The sequence below is a fragment of the Penicillium antarcticum genome (assembly GCF_028974205.1).
Source record: "Penicillium antarcticum strain IBT 31339 chromosome Unknown utg000002l_segment0_segment0, whole genome shotgun sequence".
Lineage (NCBI taxonomy): Eukaryota > Fungi > Ascomycota > Eurotiomycetes > Eurotiales > Aspergillaceae > Penicillium > Penicillium antarcticum.
In genome coordinates this window covers 3275719-3302380 of record NW_026695300.1, presented here as the reverse complement: position 1 = coordinate 3302380, position 26662 = coordinate 3275719, and the positions used below count along the sequence as shown (strand labels likewise).

General features: G+C 49.6%; 11 protein-coding genes across 11 annotated transcripts; 6 read left to right on the top strand and 5 right to left on the bottom strand.

Moving 5' to 3' along the window:
* Positions 1–434: 434 nt before the first annotated feature.
* N7508_002212 (WW domain-containing protein) lies at positions 435–1280 on the top strand (the record flags this gene model as incomplete). The annotated part of the gene is made up of 1 exon (XM_058460278.1): positions 435–1280. One exon carries the CDS (start codon positions 435–437, stop codon positions 1278–1280), a length of 846 nt encoding a protein of 281 aa, XP_058323810.1.
* A 900-nt stretch (positions 1281–2180) lies between these two features.
* N7508_002211 (uncharacterized protein) lies at positions 2181–2917 on the top strand (the record flags this gene model as incomplete). Its single annotated transcript, XM_058460277.1, has 2 exons — positions 2181–2409; positions 2460–2917. 2 exons carry the CDS (start codon positions 2181–2183, stop codon positions 2915–2917), a joined length of 687 nt encoding a protein of 228 aa, XP_058323809.1.
* A 209-nt stretch (positions 2918–3126) lies between these two features.
* N7508_002210 (putative ceramide glucosyltransferase) lies at positions 3127–4906 on the bottom strand (the record flags this gene model as incomplete). The annotated part of the gene is made up of 2 exons (XM_058460276.1): positions 3127–4699; positions 4767–4906. The coding sequence occupies 2 exons, from the start codon at positions 4904–4906 to the stop codon at positions 3127–3129; spliced, it is 1713 nt and encodes a 570-aa protein (XP_058323808.1).
* Positions 4907–5378: 472 nt separating this feature from the next.
* Positions 5379–6971, bottom strand: N7508_002209 (H3 histone acetyltransferase RTT109; the record flags this gene model as incomplete). The annotated part of the gene is made up of 1 exon (XM_058460275.1): positions 5379–6971. One exon carries the CDS (start codon positions 6969–6971, stop codon positions 5379–5381), a length of 1593 nt encoding a protein of 530 aa, XP_058323807.1.
* Positions 6972–7527: 556 nt separating this feature from the next.
* N7508_002208 (uncharacterized protein) lies at positions 7528–7820 on the top strand (the record flags this gene model as incomplete). Its single annotated transcript, XM_058460274.1, has 2 exons — positions 7528–7573; positions 7624–7820. The coding sequence occupies 2 exons, from the start codon at positions 7528–7530 to the stop codon at positions 7818–7820; spliced, it is 243 nt and encodes an 80-aa protein (XP_058323806.1).
* A 235-nt stretch (positions 7821–8055) lies between these two features.
* N7508_002207 (uncharacterized protein) lies at positions 8056–9295 on the bottom strand (the record flags this gene model as incomplete). The annotated part of the gene is made up of 4 exons (XM_058460273.1): positions 8056–8605; positions 8658–8754; positions 8783–9022; positions 9124–9295. 4 exons carry the CDS (start codon positions 9293–9295, stop codon positions 8056–8058), a joined length of 1059 nt encoding a protein of 352 aa, XP_058323805.1.
* A 372-nt stretch (positions 9296–9667) lies between these two features.
* Positions 9668–13942, bottom strand: N7508_002206 (Nuclear pore complex component; the record flags this gene model as incomplete). Its single annotated transcript, XM_058460272.1, has 10 exons — positions 9668–10183; positions 10248–10750; positions 10805–11048; positions 11099–11452; positions 11512–11754; positions 11804–11901; positions 11955–12576; positions 12636–12746; positions 13150–13666; positions 13722–13942. 10 exons carry the CDS (start codon positions 13940–13942, stop codon positions 9668–9670), a joined length of 3429 nt encoding a protein of 1142 aa, XP_058323804.1.
* A 384-nt stretch (positions 13943–14326) lies between these two features.
* N7508_002205 (uncharacterized protein) lies at positions 14327–16119 on the top strand (the record flags this gene model as incomplete). Its single annotated transcript, XM_058460271.1, has 3 exons — positions 14327–14861; positions 14914–15302; positions 15352–16119. The coding sequence occupies 3 exons, from the start codon at positions 14327–14329 to the stop codon at positions 16117–16119; spliced, it is 1692 nt and encodes a 563-aa protein (XP_058323803.1).
* Positions 16120–16369: 250 nt separating this feature from the next.
* Positions 16370–17490, bottom strand: N7508_002204 (uncharacterized protein; the record flags this gene model as incomplete). Its single annotated transcript, XM_058460270.1, has 2 exons — positions 16370–17325; positions 17385–17490. 2 exons carry the CDS (start codon positions 17488–17490, stop codon positions 16370–16372), a joined length of 1062 nt encoding a protein of 353 aa, XP_058323802.1.
* Positions 17491–17737: 247 nt separating this feature from the next.
* N7508_002203 (mitochondrial 54S ribosomal protein bL19m) lies at positions 17738–18566 on the top strand (the record flags this gene model as incomplete). Its single annotated transcript, XM_058460269.1, has 3 exons — positions 17738–17933; positions 17995–18376; positions 18452–18566. The coding sequence occupies 3 exons, from the start codon at positions 17738–17740 to the stop codon at positions 18564–18566; spliced, it is 693 nt and encodes a 230-aa protein (XP_058323801.1).
* A 3005-nt stretch (positions 18567–21571) lies between these two features.
* On the top strand, positions 21572–26514 carry N7508_002202 (putative ABC transporter; the record flags this gene model as incomplete). Its single annotated transcript, XM_058460268.1, has 3 exons — positions 21572–21699; positions 21755–22241; positions 22297–26514. The coding sequence occupies 3 exons, from the start codon at positions 21572–21574 to the stop codon at positions 26512–26514; spliced, it is 4833 nt and encodes a 1610-aa protein (XP_058323800.1).
* Positions 26515–26662: the final 148 nt, after the last annotated feature.

Below are 26662 nucleotides of genomic sequence, written 5' to 3'. Positions count from 1 at the left end.
TAGCTCTCCAGAATATATCACACTGGAAAGAGAAAAAAGACTTACCGTATGTCCTTGTTCAATTTGTCGTGAGATGTACCTAGAGGACCACGCTACATCCATGAATGTAGTCATATAAATTATAAAGGTAAGGTAAACGCTGTGAAGTAGTCCATGTTTCTGCTATGCACTAATCATAGTAATTTCAGGATGCGCTGAGCCACAGTCAGTACAAGGACGCACTTAGTAGGAGATGTTGGTCCAGATCTATGAATTCGACGCGGGGGCCCGCAAACTGCACACTTTCGCCGCTTGGGCGACCGTATCGAGGCGGTCAACTCAAACATTGCGCACGGGCCCCCTTCAACAGGCAAAATGCGCGAATTCAATGTACTGTTGCTTCAACTTCATCTTTGCATCCAATTACACACAAATCAGACCCCGTGCTAACCACCATGTCTGCCTTGCCTGCCCCGCTAGAAGACTCCACGTCAGCTAGCGCACAGCTCGCAGGGAGCTCCCCTGCACCTGCCTTACCGCTGGCTTCGACGGAGGGCAAACCTGACCCCAACCAAAGCAAGCAAGAGGAGGAGAATGAGGATCCAAAATTTGCAACAGAAAAGCCAGACCAAGATGCACAAAAACCGGAAGGAAGCGAAACGGCCGAAGTTGACGACGCGGCTGCGCCGCCATTGCCCGATGAAGTCCCTCCACCATTGCCTGACGAGGCCCCGCCAGCGAAGCCCGAAGATGATGGATGGGAGCCCGCATGGGATCATGTTGCGCAAAAATATTACTTCTACAACCGGTTTACCGGAGTCTCGCAATGGGATAACCCCCGCGTGCCCCAGGCATCGGTCCCCGCTGCACCAGGCACGGAAGTAACCAGTCAGGAGGAAGCACCCCGCAAGGCACCCGTGCTTGGTGGCTACAACCCCGCCATCCACGGCGACTATGATCCAACCGCACCTTACGCGCAGCAATATGAAGAGCAGGAGCCCGAGTCCAGTGCAGCAGGCCAGGACGCGGCCGCCGCTTACGCTGCCACAGGCACATTCAACCGCTTCACTGGTAGATGGCAAGCCGCAGAAATCAACCCCGAAAACCACAATGACGAGAACAAGTCCCGACGACAGATGAATGCGTTCTTTGATGTCGATGCTGCAGCAAACAGCCACGACGGTCGCAGCCTACGTGCAGAGCGCAGCGCTAGGAAGTTGACTAAGGCAGAGTTAAAACAGTTCAAGGAAAAGCGTCGCGAAAAGAAAGAGGAGAAACGCCGTGCCTGGTTGAGGGACTAGGAGGCACTGACTCGATGTTTGATTATGGTGGGGTTGTTTGTTGTACCTTCTCATTGCTGCTTGTCGCATATTTCCATTCCGGAGCTTTTTGATACCATCTCACTGGACGTGAGACTCGGGGCGTTTGAGCTTACCTTTGTTTATGTTTTCTCGAGGCGTTTGCCTGGCCTGTGGATATAGGCACTTTATCTGGACTCCACGATAGAGCAATTCTGTACAATGTACAATGTATGAATATGAATATCTTTGATCAAGACGATCACTCTTGACACTTTACTTCCACCACCATTAAATGAGCCCTGTCTTGGACTTGTAGTTTCTTTGATCCCCACTATCAGTCACATGACCGCGATACCAATTCTTTTTTTGCGGCGAACGCTACATTTGCGGCCGGCATAGACCACATTCAAAAGCAAGAAACTAAAAAGCAAAGGTAAGATTGAAAATTCCACGTTCATAAAGAGTGCATATTTGTTGTGGAAAAAGCCACCGAACTCTTGATACAACTTTGTGGCTTGAAACTGTCCCGCTTGAGATCGATGCCCTTATCAAGAGAGGACTTGCATGAAGATCTTGTGGGGGAGACTGTCATGCAGTCCAAATGCCTTGTAATTATTGCAAATTGTCCTGAGCAAAAAAAAACTCCACACTCTGATTTTCCTTGACGTTTTGAAATCGAGAGAAAGTCCCATACTGACACCCCACTAGCTACATACATTCTGCATCTCTCACCGGAGCAGAAAAAACCAATTTCACCTACCAATTCTCATTGCAGAAACTGCAAGAGGTATGAAGCCCAAACTCATATTCAAGAGGAAGGATCGAAGTTGATCATCGAAAAAGCGGGATATAAAAAAAACCCCCACCAAGCGAAGAAAAAAAAATATCTAGCCACGAATCATGTCTACCTCAGTGCCAATCACCCTGTCGGCCGAGGCAATCGACGACCTGATCTACGACGCTCGCGCCGGCGACCTCGAAGCCCTGAACGAGGATGTAGCCAACCTAGCCAACCAGCACAGCTGCAACGAGTCCCAGATCGTGGCCTCGGCCATCGACCTCGCAGAGCAGAGCGAGGGCGGCTCAGGGTCCTGCGTGCTGCACTTCCCCGCTGCCAATGGAAACATCAGTATGTTTGATTCTTATCTTACATCAGATTCATTCTAACATCCATCCTAGAAATCCTCAATGCCCTTCTTCAAAAACTCTCCGCCGCAGATGCCGCCCAGCGCTCGGCACTTGTCAACCACCGTAACTACTCTGGTAACACGCCTCTGCACTGGGCTGCGCTGAACACGCACTTGGAATGTGTCAAGGCTCTTGTTGGAGCTGGAGCTGATCTTACCGTTAAGAATGATGCCGGTCACGATGCTGTCTTCCTTGCTGAGCGCAAGGCTTGGGAAGCTCTCGAGAAGGATGCTCAGGAGGGTGAGGGTCAAGGAGAGGGTGAGGATCAGGATCAAGAGATCGAGATGACTATTGGCGGTGAAGAGGGTGAAGGCGAGGTTAAGGATGCTGGCGAGATGTCTGCGGGCAGACAGGTTGTTGAGTGGTTGCTTGCATCTGATGTCGCTGCTAGTCTTGAGAAGGGAGCCACTGAGGGCTCTGCTTCTGGCGAGCGTAGTGCATCTGCTTGAGTATGGTATTTTTTGAATCGGTTGGAAATCATGGGGAAAAGTTAGCATAGATTTGGAGATTTGGGTACTTCTTGTGGATTCTTTTGTTATTGTCAATATTCATACATGATCTTTTTTTTTTCAGATGTCATAATGTCACATTGCAAGGCTATGCAGAGCTTGAAATGCTAGTCTAGTATACATAATGTTCATATGGGCTCGTATACACATCAGTCGCTTCGGAATTTGCCCGCTTTGCTACTGGGATGTTGGGCTGGGACAGGGCCAGCGTTTGCTGCACTAGCAGAAGGCATTGGCGCAGCAGGATCGATCTCGTGGACTCTTGCATCAAAACCGACCTTGAAGCGCCGGTCTCGCCAGACGACTGTCACACCACCATAAACAGCCATGACCCAAATGGGAAGGGCTAGCACTTCACGACCGAGCCAAGCAGCAAACCACTGCATGAAGGGACGGCGTGTGGTCTGGGACGACCGGTACCGTTGGGGCCGCGTAAAGGCCGGAGTACCCTCGTCCATCTCAATAGTCTTTGCGGAGTGCAGCTTGATGTACAGCGTCCAGTCAACCATGATCCAAGAAATCATGCCGAAGACGAAGAAAGCAAAGAATGCCATCCAGGTCCCCAGGCTAGATGCCCATTGCACACCTCTCTGCTCAAGATGCGGTGCCAATGCAGCTGTGACGCCCCAAGCGCCATATATACAGCATAGGAATGACTCGGTGCCAGGCTCGACAAGTGTAGCGAGGAGAACGGTGAACTTGCGAACCCGTAGCCAGCGAACTCGGCGTGCAACGTATGCCGGCACGCTCATGTTGGCAACAGGCTGAACTGCCAAATCGCCAAAAACCATGGCATGCTTGCCCCAACGTTCACCAAGCTCTATCTCTTCCCGGACCTTCTTCTTCCAGAGAAGATCGCCAATCAGGTGATCCTCGCAAATGTTTTCCGAGAAGAAGTCAATACCGGCAAGGCGTGCCTGAGGATTTGAGGGCGACGGAGCAGTGAGATAGTCGAGATGAGACCGGCGGAACATGTTAGATTTACCTACAATGCAAGGCGCAATAAGGACCGTGTTGATAGCCGTGTACATCTTTGCATGCGCAGAGGACAGGAACAGCTCTTCTAGCCGACCACCTCCAGTAGCAATCATAGCCGCCAGCCCATCCTCCGGACGGACAGATGGCATGGCTGCAGCCGCAACATCCGCATCTGCATCCGAGGATTGAGGATTGGCATCCAAGAGCGCCTGCCGCTCTTCAAGCAAATTGCTCTCTCCCGTCACATCCACAGCCACAGGCAAGTGATGCACGAACTTGTACTTCTTGTCTGGCGTCGCTCCAGTCCCGCACAGTCGATCCACCATCCGGCCGCAGACACCTTTCCCAACCCACACATTACAGTCGATGATCCAGATGATGTCGCCCTTTGCCTCGCGGTATGCCCGACTCATATTCCGGATCTTCGGATTCGGGCCTAGAGTATAGGTATTCGTTCCATCCCGCTGCAACAGCGGATCCTCCTCTTCGACGAAGACACGCGCGTCAATATCTGGGAAGTCGGTGATGAGCTTGCACAGCGTGGGGTAGGCGGGATCGTCTCGTGTCGACACGCAGAGATAGATGGTCAGCTTGTCGCGTGGATATTCCTGGCGGAAGGTTGCAGCGAGGCAGTCATAGAGGTGCGGTTCCAGACCCTTGACTGGTCGGATGGCGGTGACGTGTGGTGCGTCGGCGGCGTTTGCTAGACGGGACAGGTGTGGCTGTCGCGAGAAATATTTCCATCTGGCGGGCAAGGGGGTCAAGTTAGTCGCATATTCATACTGATTGCGGATATCTGGTTTGGTTGTACATCTGGAAATATCCCAAGGCGCATACTAGTTGCACGACTGTGTACCAGATCAGAGCAACCCAGCTGGCCGCGACGGGCACGGATAGGGCGCCATCAGCGGTCCGGAAGGAGAAGAGGGACGAGGAGGTAGACTCTAGCATGGGATTGAAGGCGACAACATAGGCACAGCGTACATTCTAGAGGAGAAGAAGTGGGAAGAAGTGCAGGTGGATTTCATTTTTTGGCGGTGGATTGGGCTGTACCCGCCCCATTAGCTGACCCTCGCATATTGCAATCCAACATCTGATGTATATTCGAGTTATTTCAATTACTGTGATTCTATACTCATTTTGAACATTCAAAGGAAGAATTGTATCTCCTGAGAGACCTTGGTAGGGCAATCCGTGAATCCAAGCAGCTACAGAGCTGCATCGGAGCTTGCTTACGCCCGGGCTACTATAAATATCAAAATGCATCGCGTACGCGGATGTCCCGGAAATGACCAAGTCAATGCATACAATGGCAACCATTGCTACTAATTTTATGCTGAGCGCCGTATAACCAAAAAGAAACGGCTTTACTCCCCCCAAAACTCCAAAGTCACACCCAGATACCAACGACCCAGTCCATGTATCAAGTTTTCTTCTTCTTGCGAACCAATGTGGCATTAAGCACATTCACAGGAGCCGATTGCGATGGAACTGGGAACGTGTCGCTTGATCTACTGGTTTCTTGGATATTGACAGCTGGATTGCTGCCTTCACCCTCGGACTTCTTGCGCTTACGCATCAATCCAAGATCGAGGATGTTGTTGGTGCTGCCCTCTGTCGGCTGAGGTACATCACTGCTAGCGGTATTGCTGCCGATGAGCTTCTTGCCCCATGTAAGCTCATCTGCGAGCGAAGCAACCTGGTCGACGTATATTTTTGTGCTAGCGAGGACTTCTTTCTCGTCGTAGAAATGATCTAGAACGGAGTCCATCATCTTCTTGTAGTCTGCTTCGCTGAGGACAACGTGTCCACGCCCGGCCTCCGGCCAGTCGAAAGGATTGAGGTCGTTCGATGCATCGTCTCGAGGAAGTTCAATGGAATTTTCGGCAAGTTTGGCATCTGTTACCGATGTTGATGCATCCGGCTCATTGTTCTTGCTGGGTTCAGCTTGCGATTTGTCTTCTGTCGTCGCCGCAGGCACATCTGAGCCACTGGGCACTTGACCAGGCTCAGTGGCACGGGCCCGGCTTTCCATCGAAGTTGAGTTCATCAAGCCAGGAGGATTGATGACGAGCCACAAGAAGCCAACCAAACGACCGGCAGAGCACTCCTGGCGGAAAGACATCATCTCCCAAAACTGGTCCAGGGATCTGACACTTCGCCATCTTCCGTCATTAGGAGGAGCAGATTGGCCCTTCTCTTGTTCAGGAAGCTCGCCATCTAGATCAAGAAGGAAGCGAGTCTTAGGATCGTCAGGAAAACGGGGAACCAAACATCGAGGAGGAGCCGAGGGGTCATGATACAGCTGTTTCAAAGGGTAGCTATTGAGCCATCGCGGTCGATCCTGCGCGTCGGATTTGGCTGTAGGCGGGAAGAAGTTACGCGTTTCAAAACGATCGCAGCTTGGAACGATGAGGTACGCGGTGGCAGAGGCCTTCGCCGCCTCGACAGCTTGGTCCATCGTTGTCGTCTCCTGGACGGCAGACTCAGGCTCATGCTCGCGTAGAATCGGGTCTACGGCACGACACCACCATTTGATAAGGCCGCGGTCGTCCAGGACATGTTTCTCGGGATTTTCGATACTGCCCGGGAACAAGTACTGGTTCTGCGCGCGGGCGAAGAGGGACACAACTAGGCGCACCCCGGGCCGCTGCCGCGTTTTCGCTAGATATGAGAGGAAAGTGCTTGAAACCAGTCTCAAGACTGAGACCTTACGCGGAAATTTGAGCAGATGCAGGAGGCCTGTCGAATCAGCCTTTGAGACGAAGATGACGGTCAAGTGGGCCGTATTATAGACCATCACTTCCATGCCAAAAATGATGATTTCCCCTTCATCCTTGGAGTCAATTGACACCGAGAGGAAGTGGTTCTCGCAGAATGTTGGCTCAGACGGCTGGCCCGGGGCAGCTGCGAAGAGAGCTTCGCATGGTGTTGGTGTTGACGAGACATGGCGAACGGTGATCTCAACCCCGGTGGGGAGCACCTTAGCCAAGAGATCTGCCAGATCTGAGACCATTTCCTGTTCATCCAATGAGAATCGTTGAATTGGTGGTGAGAGGAGGAGAACTGCGGAGCCGTCGATTGAACGCCCTGTGGAGATCACGTGCCGGCAACTGTATATGGAGTACTTTGATGTTGATATTGGGTTATGTGACAATGTAAGCGGCAGGTATAAGCATTAATGATTGAAAAGGGTACTACGTACTTCAGTACTTAGACCTGAGCCATGCAGGTGCAGTGAATAAATATGGAGGTCATTGTAGTTGCTCTGAATATGGTAAATCCACCCAAGACCAATATAGAATGGCAATTGTTTGTGACACTCATTGCCAGTAAACATCTCTTTGACTCTGGGGTTTCCTCTTCTACTCCCATCTTTTATTCTGCCACAACCCAACGATCGTCATATCCTCATCTACAGCTACACTAACCAAGACCATCAAAGAGTAAGCAGATACCACCAACAGTGAGACCAAGTCTCGGACCCACAAACAATCTCACTTGAAAAAGATTCCAGTGTACTGATACAAGGTGGCACAGATTTTTGAGCAACGTGACCCTCCACCTACAAGATGCCGGTGCCGATGCCGTACAAGAGAGTCTACCAAAACCTCCCCAGTAAGAAAACATAACTGCTACCCTACAGACACGTCACTTATACATGGTAGTTCTTGAGTCCAACACCCTGGGGTGCTGCACCCAGATGCAGATCCGTTATACCTGCGGCCACTCCACTGGAGGCGAGTTTATCAAATGTCGCCGACACATGCACACCGATGATGAGCGCTGCCCTGGACGCCAGGTTGCGCATGTCGATTTCAAAATCTCTCCCCACAAATGTCGCTCCTGCCTGCGAAGCGCATAAGTATTTGCTCTCTAGCAAGAGCTCGTCCCAGGACAATGCAACGAGAGACGAGGTCCCCACAGACGGATTGCACATTGACGACGGAATGGACATTTATTCAATAAGCCTTAGAATTGGAGATTAACTCTATGCTTTCATTTCTGACCAGCGCCATAAACCTAAAACCCAAGTAAATGCCACGTGGGATGCAGTGTAAGATGTTACAGCCGCTTCTGATGTGATTCAAGCCTGCCGTTTAAAAATAGGCTGTTACAGCATCTAGGTCATCAGCGTTAAGCAGGATGACTCCCTCGCGTAGTAAAGTCCTCCATACAAGGTTGCGCTTCCGGATTGGGAAGTATGGCGTGTTCCAGTACCTGGCACCAATCCCGCGCTCATTTGCAGTGGCGATTTGGGCTCGGAGGGCTTTAAGCTGGTCCTCTGATAGAATCGGGTCTGTATCGACAGTGATCTTGCCGACGGCCTTGTCGAAATCGGTTGAAGCGACTGGCGAGACGATTCCAGTTATGTCGGCATATTTGGGGTCGTTCAAGTCTGCTAGAGGTGCATCAAAGAAGTAGTCTCGATCTTTCACTGGCGCAACCATATCCAGCGGTGTCTCGCCAGTGCCGATGATAGTGACTGCCCCGTTGATAACAGTCTTGCCATCTTTGACGGTGGTGAGATACCCTTTGGCTCGTAGAGGCTCAAGAGCATCGATAACTGCCTTGAAGGTCTCGTGGCCAGAGGTCTTCACATCGATGAAGAAATACAGTGTTTGATCGGGAACAGTGTCCCAAACGCCACTGTTTTTGGAAACCTATTAGCAAGAAATTAATCAAGGCCAAGAAAACCCACTTTTTAGTTGCCGATGTCAAAAACGGGCTTTCCGGGTTCTGGCGCTCCAGAACATCTAGAATTGGATTAATGTACAAGGATTCTAGAGTTCGCTGCTCTGTCAAAGCAGATTGATCATGTCCAACCTGGTTCAATTAGCATGATAATGCAGAATGATTCGGGTTGCGTACATATAGTGTGCCATTGTAAAGCCAGACATCGGCTTCCGTGGATGTACAGCCATGAGACAAACCTGGTAGGCGATGAGCTAATTACAATCAAGTCCAAGTTTCCGGAATGACGAACCAGTATAAAATGGTTCATCACGCCAATAGTCGCTATTTCTAGGTCAATATTAGACCAATTGGATGTTGGGCAGTTCCATACTTATGAGAATGAACAGGAATCTAAACATCCGCTCAAGGTCAACAACATTCACTTTATTGATCGAGACAATTGAGTACCAAAAGTTCCAATTGATGAAAACTCACCGGGAGAAGATCTCTAGTTAGATCAGTCGGATATCCATAATCTTTGCTGCCATGGGTGTTCCTCAAGATGCTCTGCAGGCTGGAGGTGATCGCCCCAATTGCAGGGACCGGCCCCGCGAACAGAGCCACAACAATGCCGGTGATGAACAGCATGAGGACAGAGAGCATTACTCTTTGCAACCAATATTCATAAAACGATGCGACACGACCACGATGGCAGTTGAAGGGTAGTTGAGCAAGATGGAATTCTTACGGCGATCGGAACGCGGATCTCGTGCACGTGTTCGTCAAGGGCGCCTTGGTTGCACGCCACTCAATAGGAGTCAGCGACATCAACTCTACTCTCTATTTTGCCTACAAAAGAGTCGAATGAATAATACAAACACATGGTATTTAAACGCGATGGCTAAAACGTGTGCTAAAAAGACATGGAAATCTCGGGCGAGTCACGCATCTAGGAAGTGCATGGCGAAGCCCGGAACTGTCAATGAAAGGTCATATCGTGAGAATGAATGCTATGTACGTCATGGTTGTATGACTCTAGACCTCTCGCACACTCGGTGAAGAGGCACCTCCAGACTCTTGAGAGATGGAGGTACGACCCCGAAGGCTCAGATTTCCTATGCGTTGAACCAGGTTGCTCCCGACAGCATCCACTGCACCCTTTGGTGCAAGCAAGGTAGGCCCTTGGGCGGCTGCCTCCTGTACTCGGAACAGGCGGATCCCAGTGCCGTTCCAAACACCAACACTGCCTGGTGTTCCACCACCAGCAGAGCCGACAACCATCTCGCTGGAGAAAATGAAGCCCCAGAGCAACGATTCATACCAGCCCATGGAGAGGGCGGACCACTCGAATGACTGCACACGGACGGGGGTTGGTTCGGAGATGATACCTTTGACCTCGGGTTCCTCGGCGAATGATGGGAGGTTGTGAATTAGCGTACGGGCCTCTGGGCTTGCTGTGCTTTGAAGAGCCGAATCAGGGATGTGGGGTGCGATTGCGGAGATGATGGTGAGAACTGTATGCAGCGGTAGCTCGGGCAACCAAGATTCGAGCTGGGAACCATTGTCAATGCCGGTGAATCATGCTTAGGGTGGGGATGTGTCTGTATGAACTTACCCAATGGACTGTCGGAGTAAAGCCACTGGCAGAGGCGGAGAATAAAGCAGAAATGCTAGTCTGGCTCGTCATGCTGTTCTGCCGGGAGAACGGAGGCTTTCCAGCTGGTTTCTTGCCTCGCGCCTTCTCAGACATCCCTCGTACTTGCTGTGCTCCATTCTCGTCGATAGTGGAGGCCATTGAGGCTCTACGCGAGGTCTGAGCCGAGGGCGTTTGAGAAGGAGTGTGCTCCTCCCTCTCATCATCAGAGTCATCGTCACCGATTGCAAATGGGCTGTTCTCCTCAGGAATCCGAGTCAATGGTGATCGGGCACCGGATGAAGTGTGAAGATCTTCCTCGGACTGTGAAAGCGTTGGGCTAACCGGTGCGTCAGAAGAAGTTGAAGCTTTCCTCTTCTCGTTTTGGCGCTCGATTTCTTGTTGGCCACTTTCGAGAGTAAACGCCCGCACAGCTTCAAAGCGTTGCCTGTACTTCAAGATCGCGTAGACAAGGTATGGGTTGTCTGCACAATGTCAACAAGACTCCATATTTTGGACAGAGGTGGACAAATACTTACCTGTGAATTTATGCTCGAGCATGATGTTGATAAAATCGAGCAACGACGCAAGAAGAGTATGGTTTGTCTCGTTCGCTAATAAGAAACTTGGCGCAGACATGGACGAAAAGAGTTGAATGACCTTCGAGCAAGCACTCGGGGAGATGTGTTCAACGTAGGGAGCAATATTGTTAAGAATGATCAACAATGCAGGGTATACAGTGTCCAGATTGCCTTTGCTCGTTGTTATCAAGGTGTGAATAGACTGCTGCAGTTAGCTTTTGATATTTTGCTTCTATCATTGAAAAAACTTACCATAATCAAAAAGTCGGCGTATGAGCCGCGGAACTTCAACAACCGAATTGATTGTGGTAGAGTTTCTTGTGCCTCAAATTTGTTGTTGAGGCTCTTACCAAATGTTAGCTCCGCGCTCATTGTCTGAAGAATGAAAATGCACATCCGAACGACTCCTTGCTTGGAGGGATCCATCCTGTACTCCATTGCATAGAATATGCACAGGACCAGAAAGTCATGAGAGCGATTTGAGTCGATGATAAAGGACCGGAACCTCTTATTGCACTGGAGAGTCTCCCAGAAAAGGACCAACATTTCCGGTGCCCATTTTACCGACTTTTGACTCCCAGGAAGATACGACGCAGTAGCTTGCATCTGTATCCATGTGTTAGTCAAACAAGCTGAAAGAACAGGAGACCTGGGGAGATGATTACAGGTTGGTTCAGAATCCTTGTCATACCATCGACAAGGAATTGGAAATCCTGAGGTCTATGTAGTCGACCAAAGTAATGGCGGTAATAGTTCTTCGGGGGTGCTCCACGGCCATCCTCAGGAATAGGATATAACAGGAGAACAAGAAGAAGCTGCACACAATATATCACCAAGATTTGCCTGGGATCCTTCCAAACAACGTGGTCGTACGGGACTCTCCACGACGCAGGGTTATATTTCATGGCCTGTTTGCGAGTGAGTTTTATTCAAAGCATGAAAGTGAGTTTGACTCACCGTATTCAAAAGAGAACAGAGAACAGTCAAAACAGACTGCTTATCCTGGCAAGTTGTGATGTAGGTAATGGCCTTGACGCCTTGCACGGGTAATGTGTCTAGAATAGTCAATAAGTGTTGCAATGCCCTCACAGAACCTGACCAGACTTACTTGAAGGCAAGTACATGGCCTTTCCAGTCAGCGTAAGCATGAGGCGAAGAATCTCGCATCGGTTGCTCTCCAATTGTTTGTTGGAGCCCATTGCTGTGTTGCAACCAACTCCGCTCTGCCAGATTGAATATGAGACCTTGCCCTTGGCAGTCGGAAGCCGGGGAATTGTGAAGTCGGCAAAGAAGAGCAGATCCACCAATGTGTCTATCAACTCCTCTGCGAGTGGTTTTTCATCCTCGTAGTCGGCCTCTCGCGGTGACGTCTGATCTTGCTCGTCTTCAGGTTGCGCGTCATCGAACAGAATCTCTCCAGAAATCTGCGCTTGTCGGGTCATTCGCTTTCGGTGCGCCCAGAAGAACTTATCTTCCCATTCCTCCAGGTGCTCGGCCTCGTAAACATAGGGGAGCAGGCGAGTGAGGACGCGGACGCAGTTGAGGACATCACGTTCGGGTGCAAGGTCGGGGTCAGGGAACGAGGGATGATTTCGCAACACCGTTAATCGCGAGGTCACGGCGAGCAGGAGCGTTTCAAAGTTGGCCAAGGCATGATCGCGAGTTCGTCGTATGTCAGCCGGCGTAAAGAGGCTGAAGACGTCCTCAGTTGATTCAGGAAGCTCCCAGAACTATTGGCACAATTAGCTCTTATGTCTCTCGAGAAGATTGTAAGTTATCTTTAACATACTCTGGCCCAGTAGGGGTCGTCTGCGGGGATCTCCTGTTCCTCGGAGAGGCGGAAGATGCCCTGCTTGAAGACAAGCTTGGACTCCGAAGCCCCCATGACGCAAGACAAGAGCTAATCACGCCGTCGTGAGCTTCATGCAGAGTTGAACGCAGCAAAGGTCAAAGTAGTAGCTTGCCAGGGAAGGGTGTCAGGTGTATTGCCAAGTGCTGGTGGTTGGCGTTCCTAATCTTGCGGGCGCGGGACTTGGCCTGAACACGGGGGTGATGGCTGATCTGCAGAGTGCCCACAATTTACACAGCTAGACGCATACTTAGAACGTGAATACTTTCAGAACTTGATAATCTTAGAATTTGGTATGCTTGTAGTACATAAAAAAATGAATCGCTATGACACCATGACCATGACCGTGACCCGAGCGCCCATTTGAGAATATTGTTTAAAACCCTAAGAATCAAAGCGCACTATTGCTCGCAGAAAGCCGCCGGCTTCTCTCATACAACCACTTGTTCTTTACCCCCAAGCTCGCGCGCTTACCGGCAAGCGGAGAAGGTGTACTCGGACCGAGACTCGATTCTCCAAACGAGGATGCCCCAAAGGAGGATGCCCCGAACCCGGACGAACCAAAGCTCTGTCGCCGACCAGAATCCATACCTCCATTTGAAACAGCTTTGTAAAGCAAGGGACTCGAAACGGGAGAGTAAGGAGTACCTGCCGAGGGCCTCCGCTCAGAAAAGCTTGCATTCGCGGACATAGGGGAGGATGGCCTGCTTGCAGGACTAGGTTTGCGTGAAGTCGAGAGACGGTATCTGGGTGGCGTGGCAAAGGTGGTGCCAGGAGTTGTAGGCGGAGTTGCAGAAGGATCAAGGCCGAGGAGCTTCCGTTGAGTGGGAGTAAGAGGAATGTCTGACAGGTCATCCTTCGGCCGGAAAAGAGGAGAGAGCGCCATTATGATATTGACAAAGAGGAAGAGTTGGCAAACGAGCACCGAGAAGTCTCGGAAAGCATCGCCAGTATCGAGAATTTTACGCGAACTGTAAGAGAGGCTGTTAACACGCAATGCGCAAGAACGGAGGGTCTCCCACTCACTATTCTTTGACAGTCCCCCTGAGGGCACATGTCATTATAAGGGCAGCACCATTCCAGATCAGCCGCTTCACGTTCTTCTCGCCAAATGTGGCTGCATTCTGACGTCTGACAATTTCAGCCAGCATAGGGTGTCGCCATTTGCCCGGAGTTCCAGTGCCTTCTGAAGCAGGAGCCAGCGGGGTCGCTGCTTTGGGAGTAGCAGGGAGAGATTGAGTCGCCATTCGTCGCGTGGAAATAATGAGACACGGAGGAATGAGAAAAGGCGAATTGAAAGAAAGACTGAAGCTTGAGATTAGCTACTGAAGCACTGCTTTTTTTCGGCAGGGATAGAACTCACAGTTTTCACAGAACTTTGCCGGCACTTACCTGGGGTAACAACTAAACGAGGAACTGTTAGTTAGTATTCAGCATGCACGTAGCTGGGGCAATTAGAAAGCCATGTTATGTTATGTTGATGTTGACTTTCAGATGGCTGGAGGATCAGGAGTTTCACGGGCTTTGGTTGACCCGAGCAGCTGACCTCAGCCAATCAGATGACCATCTTATCAGCTCTGCCCCTCAACGTCATAGTCCTTCTGTTGACACACTTCATCGACCTGATCAAAATGTCTGCTTCCATCGTGGAAAGGCTGGACACTCTAGTGGCTGATATCCTGGCTGACTGGAACATTTACACCACTATTGTTGCTGGTGTTGTTGTCGCCTTTGCTGTGTACTCCGTTGTCTCATCTCAAGACCCCGATGTCCATCCATTCCTTCTTGCTCGCCAATCTACTGCATCCCCTATCCGCCAGCAGGGCGAATCTGCAACATACAGATGTCTGGAAACTCCACATGGCTTACCCCTGCGATTTGGTCTGAACGTCAAGGATCCCGGTGCGCCAAAATGGACCGGTGGCCGCCGCGGTGACCTGCGTGATATCTGGAAGACCGCTGTGCGTGGAGCTTTGAATGAAGATGGCACCATGTCCGGAAAGCAGGGCAAGATCTATACTGTGCTGGGGAAAAAGGCCATTGAGCACTCGTTGGGCCAAATCACTCAAGAGATTAACGTTATTGGTCGTAATCTGCAGAGCGCCGGTGCGAAGACTGTTGCTATTTGCCTCACAGACTCTATTGAACTGCTGGCTGCGATCTTCGGTATTTATTACCACCCAGTCTCTATAGCTTGATTGCTAACTGTGTCATTCAGCGGGTGCTTTCTACGGTTTCAAGGTTGTTATTGTGCCCCATAACCTCCCAGCAGAGACACTATCAGCTCATTTGCAACAAGCAAAGGCAGATGTTCTCATTGCTGAGGCTGGATCTATCGATCTGTCTGTTATCTCAAAGGACAACAAACAGCTCTCGCTCGCTCTCTGGGTCGCCAAGTATGGTAACCGTCACATGGACTGGAACGAGGTCCCCGAGGACGTCAAGGATAGCTTGAGTGTGGCAGTTTGGCATGACCTAGTCGAGGAGCACAAAGATATTGCTGGCTTCGATGTTCCCGAGTATGATCCTAAAACGACGACGCCCTCTGTTAGCACCGTTTGGCCCTCTTCGTCTCAATCAGGCCAATTTATCGAGTTTCAGCCCGAAGTAAGAACCAAAATGCTCTGGTACTAGCACCACTAACAATCAATTTTAGAACCTTGTTTCCGCTGTTGGTGCATTGAATTCATCATTGCCCCGTACCCAGCGCTTCACTCCGGCTGACACTGTCCTCTCCATCGACTCGCTTTCTCGGTCTTACCCACTATGCCAGACCATGGGTGCACTGTTTGCCAACTCTTCCATTGCCCTAAATTCTGTCGCCGGAGAATCCGTGGACTTTGCTTTGGCCACTGCTGGTGTGTCTCCTACAGTCATTATTGCATCGTCGCAAACCATGGGTGATTATCATGAAAAGATTATGCGCCCGCACACTGGCCTTATCTCGTCCATTGGTCGCTGGCTCCAAGCACGAACTCTCGATGCAGGAAACATGCCAACCCACAACTTCTTTAGCCAGCTGGCTCGCATTGGTCCCACCGCTGAGCTTTCTCTGGACAACCTGCGCCTCCTTTGCATTTCCCACCGCATTGATAGCAACTCCGCTTCTCGTCTGACCTCTGAACAATTGACCGAGCTTCGAATCTTCACTGGCGCTCGGGTTGTTTATGCCTTGACCGGGCCCGGAGTTGCTGGTGCCATTGCCCAGACCAACGCCTTCGACTACAGATGCCTCACTGGCCCCAGCCACTTTGGTGCCCCGTTGAGCAGCACTGAAATAACTCTGAAAAATGTCCCTGAGAACTCTAACGGTGTGGAGGAGGGTCACCTTACTGTGTCTGGCCCTGCTGTTATCGATGGCACCACCTCTTTTTCCGCAAAGGCACGCATCGGTACCGACAACACCCTGGAATTGTGCTTATAAGCGTCATCATATTGGGATAACGTAAAGAATCCACCACTCGATTCTTATCTTTCGGCATCTTTAGCAAATCTGTGTTTTAAAACATCTTACCTGAACCCATGCCTAGCATGATCAAAAGCGATAAGGAATTATCCATTTTAAGAAGTACAAGTACCAGCTCCAAAATATCTGAGAAGAAAGGTGTAATATACATGTAGATATGGCTCAATCAGGACCAAAAACAGATGAAAAAGACAAGCAGCTTGTCAGACTATTCCTTGATGAACCGCTGGGCCACCTTGTCAGTAAGCACCTGCTTGTTCTTAACGCCCTTCAACTGCTTAGCCAGTACAGTCTCAATAGGCCCCACGCGCGACTTGAGGGTTCCCAGAGATGAGGTTGGCTTGGGAATCCGATTGGCCAAAATAATGCCATGAACAACAGCGAGGTTCTCCTCAACCCTTGCCTGCTTTTCAGATGGGCTGGTATACTCATCCTTGAACTTGCCGAGATCCCAGGCGGCGTGAAGCCTCTGGGCATAGTGGATAACCTTGTCATCTGGGGACTGCTTTTCAAGGGCACAAGCGGCACTGAGTTCCAACAGTGTACCAATAACGAAAGGCTGCTGCTTCGGGTCCTGAGTACTGTCATCTCGGATGGAGTGTTCAGGGCTGTCCATCAAACTGGCGGCCTTCTCTGCCAGATCCAAAGCCTTGACGACTCCCTCGCCCTTGAAGTCCGCGCGCTGCGCCATCTGGTGAAGCTCGAAGAATAGACGGCGAGCGACGTTCATGTTGCTCAGGCTCAAGCCGGTGCGGGAGTACTGTCTGGCGCACTCGATGACGGCACCGAGCTTATCGGCCTGGCCAGCTTTGCGGATGATGTACTCCCACCGGTCGTTGTTGAGGATATAGTTCGACATGCGGAGGCCGCTGAGGAATGGGAAAAGGTTGCTGAAGTTCTTGGTCGCAACCATCATGTGGAGAACTTCCATGGCATCCTTCTTGGATGGCAATTCGTGCCTGTTCTTCGGCGTTAGGGTGAACTCTTCATTTTCACTGATCTTCACGGTAATCGGGTCGTGTTCCAATGCCTGGGCGTATTTAGGCTTGAACACACTCTTTCTCTGTCGCTTAGGAAGTCCAAGGGGAATGAAAAGCTCCTGTCGGAAGCGGTCGAGGGCCTCATTTAATTCGGCGGAAGGTGTTGAAGTGAAAGTCGGGATCGCTGCACCAATCATTGCTTGTGAGAAACCGCATACTACTATTAGAGGCACAATTGCATACCTGATTTGCTACCAAAGCAGCGGACCTGAGATGGCCTCAGCATGGACTGGCATACCGAGCTGGTGGTGCTCTGGCGGAAGAGCCTGCCGACGGCGTTTTGCGCCATTGTAGGTAAGCGGCAATTCCTGTATAAGATAATGCAAATAGAAAGAACAGTGGCCAGTCTTCCGGTATGTTTTCTCGCAAACAAACAACAGACAAAAGACGTCAAGGGAGGTGTGTTTGGTCGGGGAAAAAGAATCGCGCTGTCTGCAACCCGAACGGCCAAACTTGAGGCTTGGCGGAAATTCTGCCGGTCCGGCCCAGCCAAAACTCGACTCCGACTTTCTCGACTTGACATCCGCATCACAACCATGGTGGCTTTACCAGCAATGCGGCCGTTAGGCTGTCTGAGGTCCCTGATGAGGCCATCGGAGCCTATCACACCATTCCTCAACCGCCGGTTTATCTCGACGGCCTATAGCAAGAGACCTCAACGCATCCCTCTTCCTGAGAACATTCCGGAGCAATTCCTCTCTCAGATCCCTCTTCACTACCGTCCAGACCCTGGTACGTGTTGGCACCGATCCAATTGCTTATTTCGAGCTTAGCTGACTGTAATTTTCTGTAGCCAAAGAACCCCTCAAGGTCTACCCTGCTCCGCCATCTGCCCGCAAAACATGCCCGGATCCTGTCGCAGCAGTCACCGCATCACAATTGGCCGAGCTCGACCCCAAGGGTGAGCGACAGGCTTTGTTCGACTACCGACGAAATGCGCGCAGTGTCAAGCCTGGTGATATTGTTCGTGTGGTCTTCAAGAACGGCGATCCATTCAACGGAGTCGTCCTGAGCATCAAGCTGCGCGGAATTGAGACTTCGTTCCTTCTGCGAAACGAGCTTACTCGCGTTGCTGTTGAAATGTCCGTCAAGGTCTTTAGTCCTAATGTCCAGAGTGTGGAGATTGTCCAACGCTCCGAGAAGAAGCGCAGACGCGCGAGATTGTATTACATGAGGTTCGTACCTGGTCCCCAAATTTACTTTTCGTTACGCCTTTGCATGACATTTCACTAACTTTTGATACTCAATAGGGACCGCAAGCACGACCGCCGCAGTGTTGAGAACGTTGTGGCCAGCTACGTCCGCCAGAAGAAGGCCTTCTTGGGAGGTGGTGGCCGTGGTGGCCAGAGTGGTCGACGTCGGTAATCGATTTAGAGGGAGTCTGGCGTGACACCCGTTTGCAAAATTGTAGCTGTATTACTATTAACATCTTGTACTTCATTTGTGTTCATAACTTGCGACATCAAATACACCTTTGAGCTTTCTTACCCACTGTCCAAACCCTCTGACATCCCGCGACACTGTTCAACCACCGGGCCAAGCCATACCGATTTCGTTCCAAAAGGTTTGCTTATTTTCCGTCTGCCTTATGCGGCGGTTCAGACAGGTAGCAGGGCTGGCCTCGGTCCTTGTCACCGTTTGATCTTCTAACGCAGGGTAACTCCATTCATACTCATTGATGATTCAATTCATGACTGTTCCTTATTCATCTGAAGATAACATGGTCTCCCTAGTTATACATTTTCGATGACGATCATCCCATCCCGCAGAGAAACGCCTCATTATTATATCTTGGTGAACAAATATGTCTTGTCCTTCCTTCAATATGACGATTTTCAGTCCATTTCCAGTGTCAGGGCCCACCTACAGAGTATCAATTTGACCCTGTGGACCTCGTGAGTCTAGAAACCCTCTCCCCTCATTTGCAAGGATCAAAACTGCAGCAGCTATCTTTGAGTCCAGGTAATTGCAGAAAAATTGTTCTTTCTCGAGATAGAGATCCTCCGTCCTAGACAATTATCAGCGGGCTCGCATATAACACGGCTCTTACAAGTAGTAAAGCCATTGGTTCGTTTTCAAGGCCCTTGTCATCTTGGGCATAGGCTTTGTGGAATATAGCGCTGTTTGGTGTGTCCATGATTGGTAGAAGCATTTGATTAAGATGCTGTAAAAAGGAATCACAGTAGAGAATAGTTTTATGGGGGGTGGGGGCACACTTTACTTGACTGCTGTTTTATATTGCGAGAGATAGGGCATCCATGGGACCCTCTCCATTAGATCGTGGCTCTTTAGCAATCGTTGACTACTCAAATGCTCCAGCAGTATGGATATGTGATATGCAATGCGTATACTACATCTCGTCTCGTGAGTGCATGTCTTGTACGACGAGAAATGACCCCTGATGCATTGTCCACGATCTTGTCCATCACTTCAACGTGCTATCTCATTGACCACTAGATCGTATTCGAAGCAATGCGACAGTCACATAATGTTGCACATAATACACAACAATTCACGTAGTCCTCGACCGAGCAATTGCCCAAGGTCAAGATCAAGATCTCAAATCTGACTTCTTTCAATGTGATCAGTGGAATATAGTATAAATACCCTATTGGCATCATGAACTTACTGCTTGCAACAATATGTAATCATAAATTGCGTCTTCCTCTTCCTCTTTCTCAATAGCGGAATGAAGAACACTCTTGACGAGCTATCGTGGTGCTGGTCTGCATGACTTTCCCGTTCAATTTGGCTTTACTCCTAGCTCGTATTCCTGTCTATTACTGTATCGCCAATTTGCGGTTCCCAAATATCTGTGATGGGATGTAAATTGAGTGTTATGAAACGACAAAAACCAGGACGACGAAAACTTCAGGTTGACCCAACTTCGAGCTCATATAATTCTTCTTCATAGAACACCTCTAGGCTCATGGAACCCATACCAGCCACGAATTTGTCAGGAGCCCGGACAAGCAATATGTTGATCTGTAATGGCATATGTGAGGACGTCTGCGCGAGACCCGCCATATCTGTCTCCTTATTTATTGCAGATTGCACTGTCTCGCTTGCACTGAAGCCTTCTCGCCTGAACTTCTTAGTAATCGACAATTCAAGCATGACCTGAAAGCTTATGTTATCCTCCCCAAACGAGATGGCACGATCAATGAAGATCAATATATCGTTCTTCCTCAATTTACGCCTTGTGAAGGTCTGCACGGATGGTCGTATGTCACATGCTCCACGAGGAAGCGCAGCTTGGCTTGATCATCATGCCAAATAAATATGAGAGAGCCCATTGAGAGAAAAGGAAGTTGCAGCTTCATTTGCCCCAATTAGCTATAAACATGTATAGATTGTCCTCACTTTATCTCAAGACGGCCTTTGTTCTTTAAGACCATTGCTGTCAGATTGGTTGAGCCGTCAGCGGTAAAGCTTGTTCAAGTGATTGAATTTCACTGTTTCCAGGGCCTAGAAATGCAAGAATGGAGAGCAAACTAACTAGTACAGATAGCGACGTCTACCTCCTGTGCATTACCCGATAAGAATTATAGCTCTTAGTATAGCCAAGTAATCGAGTAAGTCACGCAGATACGTAGATAGTATTATACGTAGTCGTACAGAATAGTCTAAGCAGTTAACAAACTTATCTCATTCTTCAAACAAGTTGCAACCCTTGTTAGATTGTTAAATTTTACATCTGTGTGTATACCGCAGGGCATAGTGGTACCACCGGGGTCAGAAGTCTTTTCAGACCTTCTATATATGATCTAAATAGTGACCCGGAGGCACTCAAGATGGACAATAAGAAGCGGACTAGGATGTGAAAGAGCAGAGACCAAAACAAAGTAAAAACTTTGTATCAATAGGTACAGCCACAATGAGGTTTTCCTGTAGAGTCCGTCTCAAGTCTCGTAGCACGCTGTACACACTCATGACTCCATTCGTAATAACAGTTTAACAGTTCTTCTACTCGTCCCTATGGTGATCTAACATTTTCCACGTCATCCACAGACAGAGACATGTAAAATTCCGCGCTTGGCACTTGGCGATGCCAAATCGGAGCATCGATCGGGACAGCATCAGGTAACCGACGCCCGCTGTGGGGTGCCATGCCACTCCAAAGGTCTGGGCGCTCGCACGGCTCTGCCTCGGCGTGAATATTACGAAGCGAGATCCCTTTTCTTCAACGACGCGATGTGCCATGCCTCGCTAAAGCCGATCGGGGAAATTTTAGGATTACTCCGTTCCCCGTCCGCTAAGCCACTCCCTGTCAACGGGTTTAATATCGATGATTGCCGCCTCCAGGGGGCTGCGATCTCCTCACTGTCCTCACTGTTCTCACTTTGAGATTGACTGGGACACGGGAAGAGATGTTCAACTTCTTTTTGAGGCAGGTTTGGACGCTCACCGTCAAGAATCTGCTTATCACCTTCGTGCGCCCCAGTGCAACAACCACCCTTAGGGCTTTGGTTTTGCCTGTCGTCTTTATTGCTATCATGTATGTCCAAAACTGCTCGCCATGATGAATTAAATGGATAGTGTTAACGAATCAGTTCTTATGCGCGAAACTTCTTTGTTCCTCCGTCTATCTATGGAATCGGCGACCCAACGCCGGTGCGGTCTCTGACCAGCGCCTTGGAATCAGTTAGTGGAGGAAGAGACAAATTGGTCTTTGTCGATAATGGATTTACTGGTGGCGACATCCAGCGGGTTATAGATCAAGTCGCAGAGCCTGCCCGACAAAATGGAGACCAAGTTGTGGCCTTAACTTCCGAGAGTGATCTCAGAGAGACCTGTCGGACCACGCTCAGGGGTACATCCTCATGTATAGCTGCAGCTGTCTTCTACTCGTCACCTAATGAAGGTCCAGGCGGGACATGGAATTACTCGATTCGAGCTGATGGCTCATTGGGTGATCGCATCAATACCGAAAAGAACACCAATGCCCAGGAAATCTACCTTCTCCCTCTTCAGCACTCTATCGATCGCGCCATCATCCAAAGCGACAGTTCTGTGGATAGTAACGGTATTCCTGACGAGGTCTGCCTTTGTCCTATGCCATTTCTCTCTAATATATGTTGACTGTGATTAATAGGTCATGGAATATCCTTACACCTCACTGACCCAAAAGCAACGACAAGATCAGATCCGGGTGCGCTATATGAGCGCGATTATCAACATCATCAGTATTGCGCTGTTCATCGGAATGGTTGGTGTTACATATCAGCTCACGGGTTTAATTGCCATGGAACGAGAACTTGGCATGAGCCAATTGATTGATTGCATGCTGCCTGGTTCCTCCCAATGGAAAGCCCAAGCAGCTCGATTCATCGCAGCTCATATTGCTTTAGACCTCATCTACGGACCCGGCTGGATCATCACCGGTATCATCTTGAAGTACGGCGTCTTCAGCAAAACATCGGCCGGAATCACCGTCGTCAATCACCTCCTTACCGGACTGGCATTGTCTTCATTCTCGATTTTCGGTGCTTCTTTCTTCAGAAAAGCACAATTGAGCGGTATATCCGTGGTGATAGCCAATCTATTGCTCGGAGTTGTGGCGCAAGTCGCTGGCATCAAGACTAACGGTGCAGTCATCGTTCTCGGTCTTCTGTTTCCGTCCATGAACTATGTGTTCCTTTCGGTGTTTATGGCTCGGTGGGAGAGACAGAATCAACCAACGAATCTGATTCATGCGGCTCCCGATAATCCTTGGACAATCCCAGGTATCGCACTTTGGGTACTTCTGATCGTACAGATTGTTATCTATCCCATTCTCGCCGCGTTGGTGGAGCGTATGCTCTATGGAACCGCTTCATCTGGCCGTGAAGCCACAGCACTTGGAAATGCCTCTGCCCTTACCATCAATGGTTTCTCGAAAGAATACAAACCAGGCTGGTTCCACAAGAATATTGGGAAACGCTTCGGTTCCAAGAGACAGAGTGTTTTTGCGGTCAATAATCTCAGCTTGGATGTTGTCAAGGGTGAGATAATGGTTCTCCTTGGAGCCAATGGCTCTGGAAAGTCCACCACGCTCGATGCTATATCAGGTCTCACCAAGATCTCATCCGGAGAAATCAAGATTGATTATGGCAACAACGAAGGCGGCTTTGGATTATGTCCCCAGAAGAATGTTCTTTGGCATAATTTGACTGTCAAAGAGCACGTCAAGATCTTCAATGGTCTGAAGACCGCTCAGAAACGTGATAGCCAGGATAATCTGATGGAACTCATTGCCGACTGTGATTTGCAAACCAAGCCAAATGCACAATCAAGGACACTTTCCGGTGGCCAAAAACGGAAGCTTCAATTGGCCATGATGTTTACGGGTGGCTCAAGTGTTTGCTGTGTTGATGAGGTCTCCTCTGGTCTCGATCCAATCTCGCGAAGGAAGATCTGGGATATCTTGCTAGCCGAAAGAGGTCGCAGGACTATTCTGTTCACCACTCACTTCCTGGACGAAGCAGAGCTTCTGGCAGATCATATCGCAATCTTATCAAAAGGTTCGCTGGAGGCCCAAGGGTCCACAGTCGAGCTCAAGCACCGTTTGGGATCCGGATATCGAGTCCATGTTCATCATCCCCCGGGATCTACTTCCACAATCGACCTGCAGCTTGAAGAGCTTGAAGGAACTACCAAAGAACCCCAATTTGATGAAACGGTGTATACTGTACAAGACTCAGCTCTCGTGTCCAGAATTGTTGCCGTTCTTGAAAAAAAAAAGATCACTGAATACCGCATCAGTGGACCGACGATTGAAGATGTGTTCCTCAAAGTTGCCCAAGAACTATCCCAAGACTCTAAGCAACCTGAAAAGGTCGATGTTGTTAAAGGAAAATCGGATTCCGAAGGCTTAACAGAGGACAACGAAAATGGCACCCCAGAACTCTTGACAGGAAAGCGCATTGGCATGGTGCGCCAAACATGGTTTTTGTATGTTAAGCGTCTGACAATTCTTCGCCGCAACTACATTCCATACCTCGCCGCCTTTTTGATTCCGGTGATTGCTGCAGGTCTCGTTACCCTGTTCCTCAAGGATGCAACCGCGCCCAAATGCTCTGGGGATAGTCTTTTCATGAGCCCAGACCCGAAATCATTGAGCTCATACAAAGACATTGACTTAGTGGTTGGTCCACAGAGTCAATTCTCATCTTCTCTAGGCAGCTACATCAATTCCTTGTCTGGTGCAGCAAGCTCGGAAAGCCGGAATTTGACCAGTTATTTCAACTTCGTCGACAATTACCCAGATTTCACGCGATACATTGAAACTCACCAAGCAAATGTCACACCCGGTGGAATCTGGCTTGGAGACTCATCCTCCAAACCAACCTTCGCATGGAAGGGTAACAACAATAACTTCCTGCTCGCGGCACTCACGCAGAATGCTATGAACAACCTCTTGTCAAATACCTCAATTAGTTTCCAATACCAGTCCTTCGACATTCCATGGCAATCTGACGTGGGAAAAATGCTTCAGCTGCTGGTTTACTTCGGTCTAGCCTCGGCTGTGTACCCTGCTCTTTTCGCACTCTATCCAACAATTGAACGTTTGCGAAATGTGCGTGCTTTGCACTATAGCAACGGTGTCCGGCCGCTTCCCCTGTGGCTTGCATACCTTTCCTTCGACTTCTGCGTTGTTCTCTTAGCAAGTGTTCTGGGGATCATCATCTTCCGAGCCGCGTCGGATGTTTGGTACCATGCTGAATATCTCTTCGTGGTATTCTTTCTCTATGGTCTCTGTTCGACTTTCTTGTCGTATTTAGTCTCTCTCGTTGCCAAATCCCAACTTGCGGCCTTTGCTTTTGCTGCTGGCATGCAGTGCGTCTTCTTTCTCATTTATTTCATCGGCTACATGTCTGTCCTCACATACGCGCCGACTGCCAAGATCGACTCTTACCTCTCCATTGTGCACTTCACCTTGTCAATTATCATGCCGATCGGCAGTCTTTCGCGGGCTATGTTTGCTGCGCTGAACATCTTCTCGATCTTGTGCAGAGGACAGGAGCTCGCTTCCTATCCTGGTGATATCACTGTATACGGCGGTCCTATTCTATACTTGATTGTTCAATCACTCATCCTGTTCGGTCTGCTTCTATGGTTTGATGGAGGTGGCAATGCAGTGTTGGCTTTCAGATCAAAGCCGAAGCCGGAAGACGTCGAAGAAAAGGAAATGGACGAAGACGTGGCCAACGAGTTATCCAGAGTTACAGATTCTCAAGACGGTCTTCGTGTGTTACATCTAACAAAGTCTTTCAAAAAGTTCGTGGCAGTTGAAGATGTCACATTTGGAGTCGGCAGAGGCGAAGTCTTCGCTCTCCTCGGTCCAAACGGTGCCGGAAAGACAACAACAATCAGTCTCATTCGCGGTGACATCCAGCCCTCCGAACGAGGAGGCGACATCTTTGTCGAAAACGTCTCCGTAACAAAAAACCGTGCCATCGCCCGCTCCAGCCTAGGCGTCTGTCCTCAGTTCGACGCAATGGACCAAATGACCGTCATTGAGCACCTCAGGTTCTACGCTCAAATCCGCGGCATTTCGGATGTCGATCACAACGTCAGACAGGTGATCCGAGCCGTAGGACTTACACCATTCCAGCATCGTATGGCGATGAAACTCTCCGGCGGTAACAAGCGCAAGCTATCCCTTGGAATAGCACTCATGGGCAATCCGGCCGTTCTCCTGCTCGACGAACCATCTTCTGGCATGGATGCCGCCTCGAAACGGGTCATGTGGAAGACCCTAGCGGCCGTTGCACCAGGTCGCTCAATCGTCCTGACCACGCATTCCATGGAAGAAGCAGATGCCCTTGCAAGCCGCGCCGGTATCATGGCGAAGCGTATGCTCGCCCTTGGTACAACAGACTATCTCCGCTCCAAGTATGGAAATATGTATCATGTTCACCTTGTTCACTCTCAAGCCCCCCATACATCTGATGATGATATGGAGCGCATGCGTACATGGGTGTATGACACTTTCCCCGGTGCTGTTGTTGAGCAAAAGACTTATCATGGTCAGCTTCGTTTCAGTGTACCCACTGAATCACCATCTGATTTTCCGGCAAAGGATGGAGTCGAGTCTATCGTCGAAGATGAGATCCATGTTGATCTTGGACGTGATGGTCAGAAGGTTCAGTCTTCGACTCTGACAACGAGAGGAAGCAGTGGTATTGGTAATTTGTTCTCGTGTCTAGAGGCGAACAAGGAGTTACTCGGTGTTCAGTACTATTCTGTCAGTCAGACTAGTCTCGATCAGGTTTTCCTTACGATTGTTGGGAAGCATAATATCGAGGAGGAGAATTCGGGAAGCAAGTAGCACACGTGGGCTTAGATCTAGAAGATATCCAATATGCAATTTCTACTACAATTATCACACCATAAGAATAAATCTTCATTCTGATTATAGGCTGGAAAGTGGGGATCACGAAGAGCGATCAAAGTCTAATAGATATATCGGAAGCTAT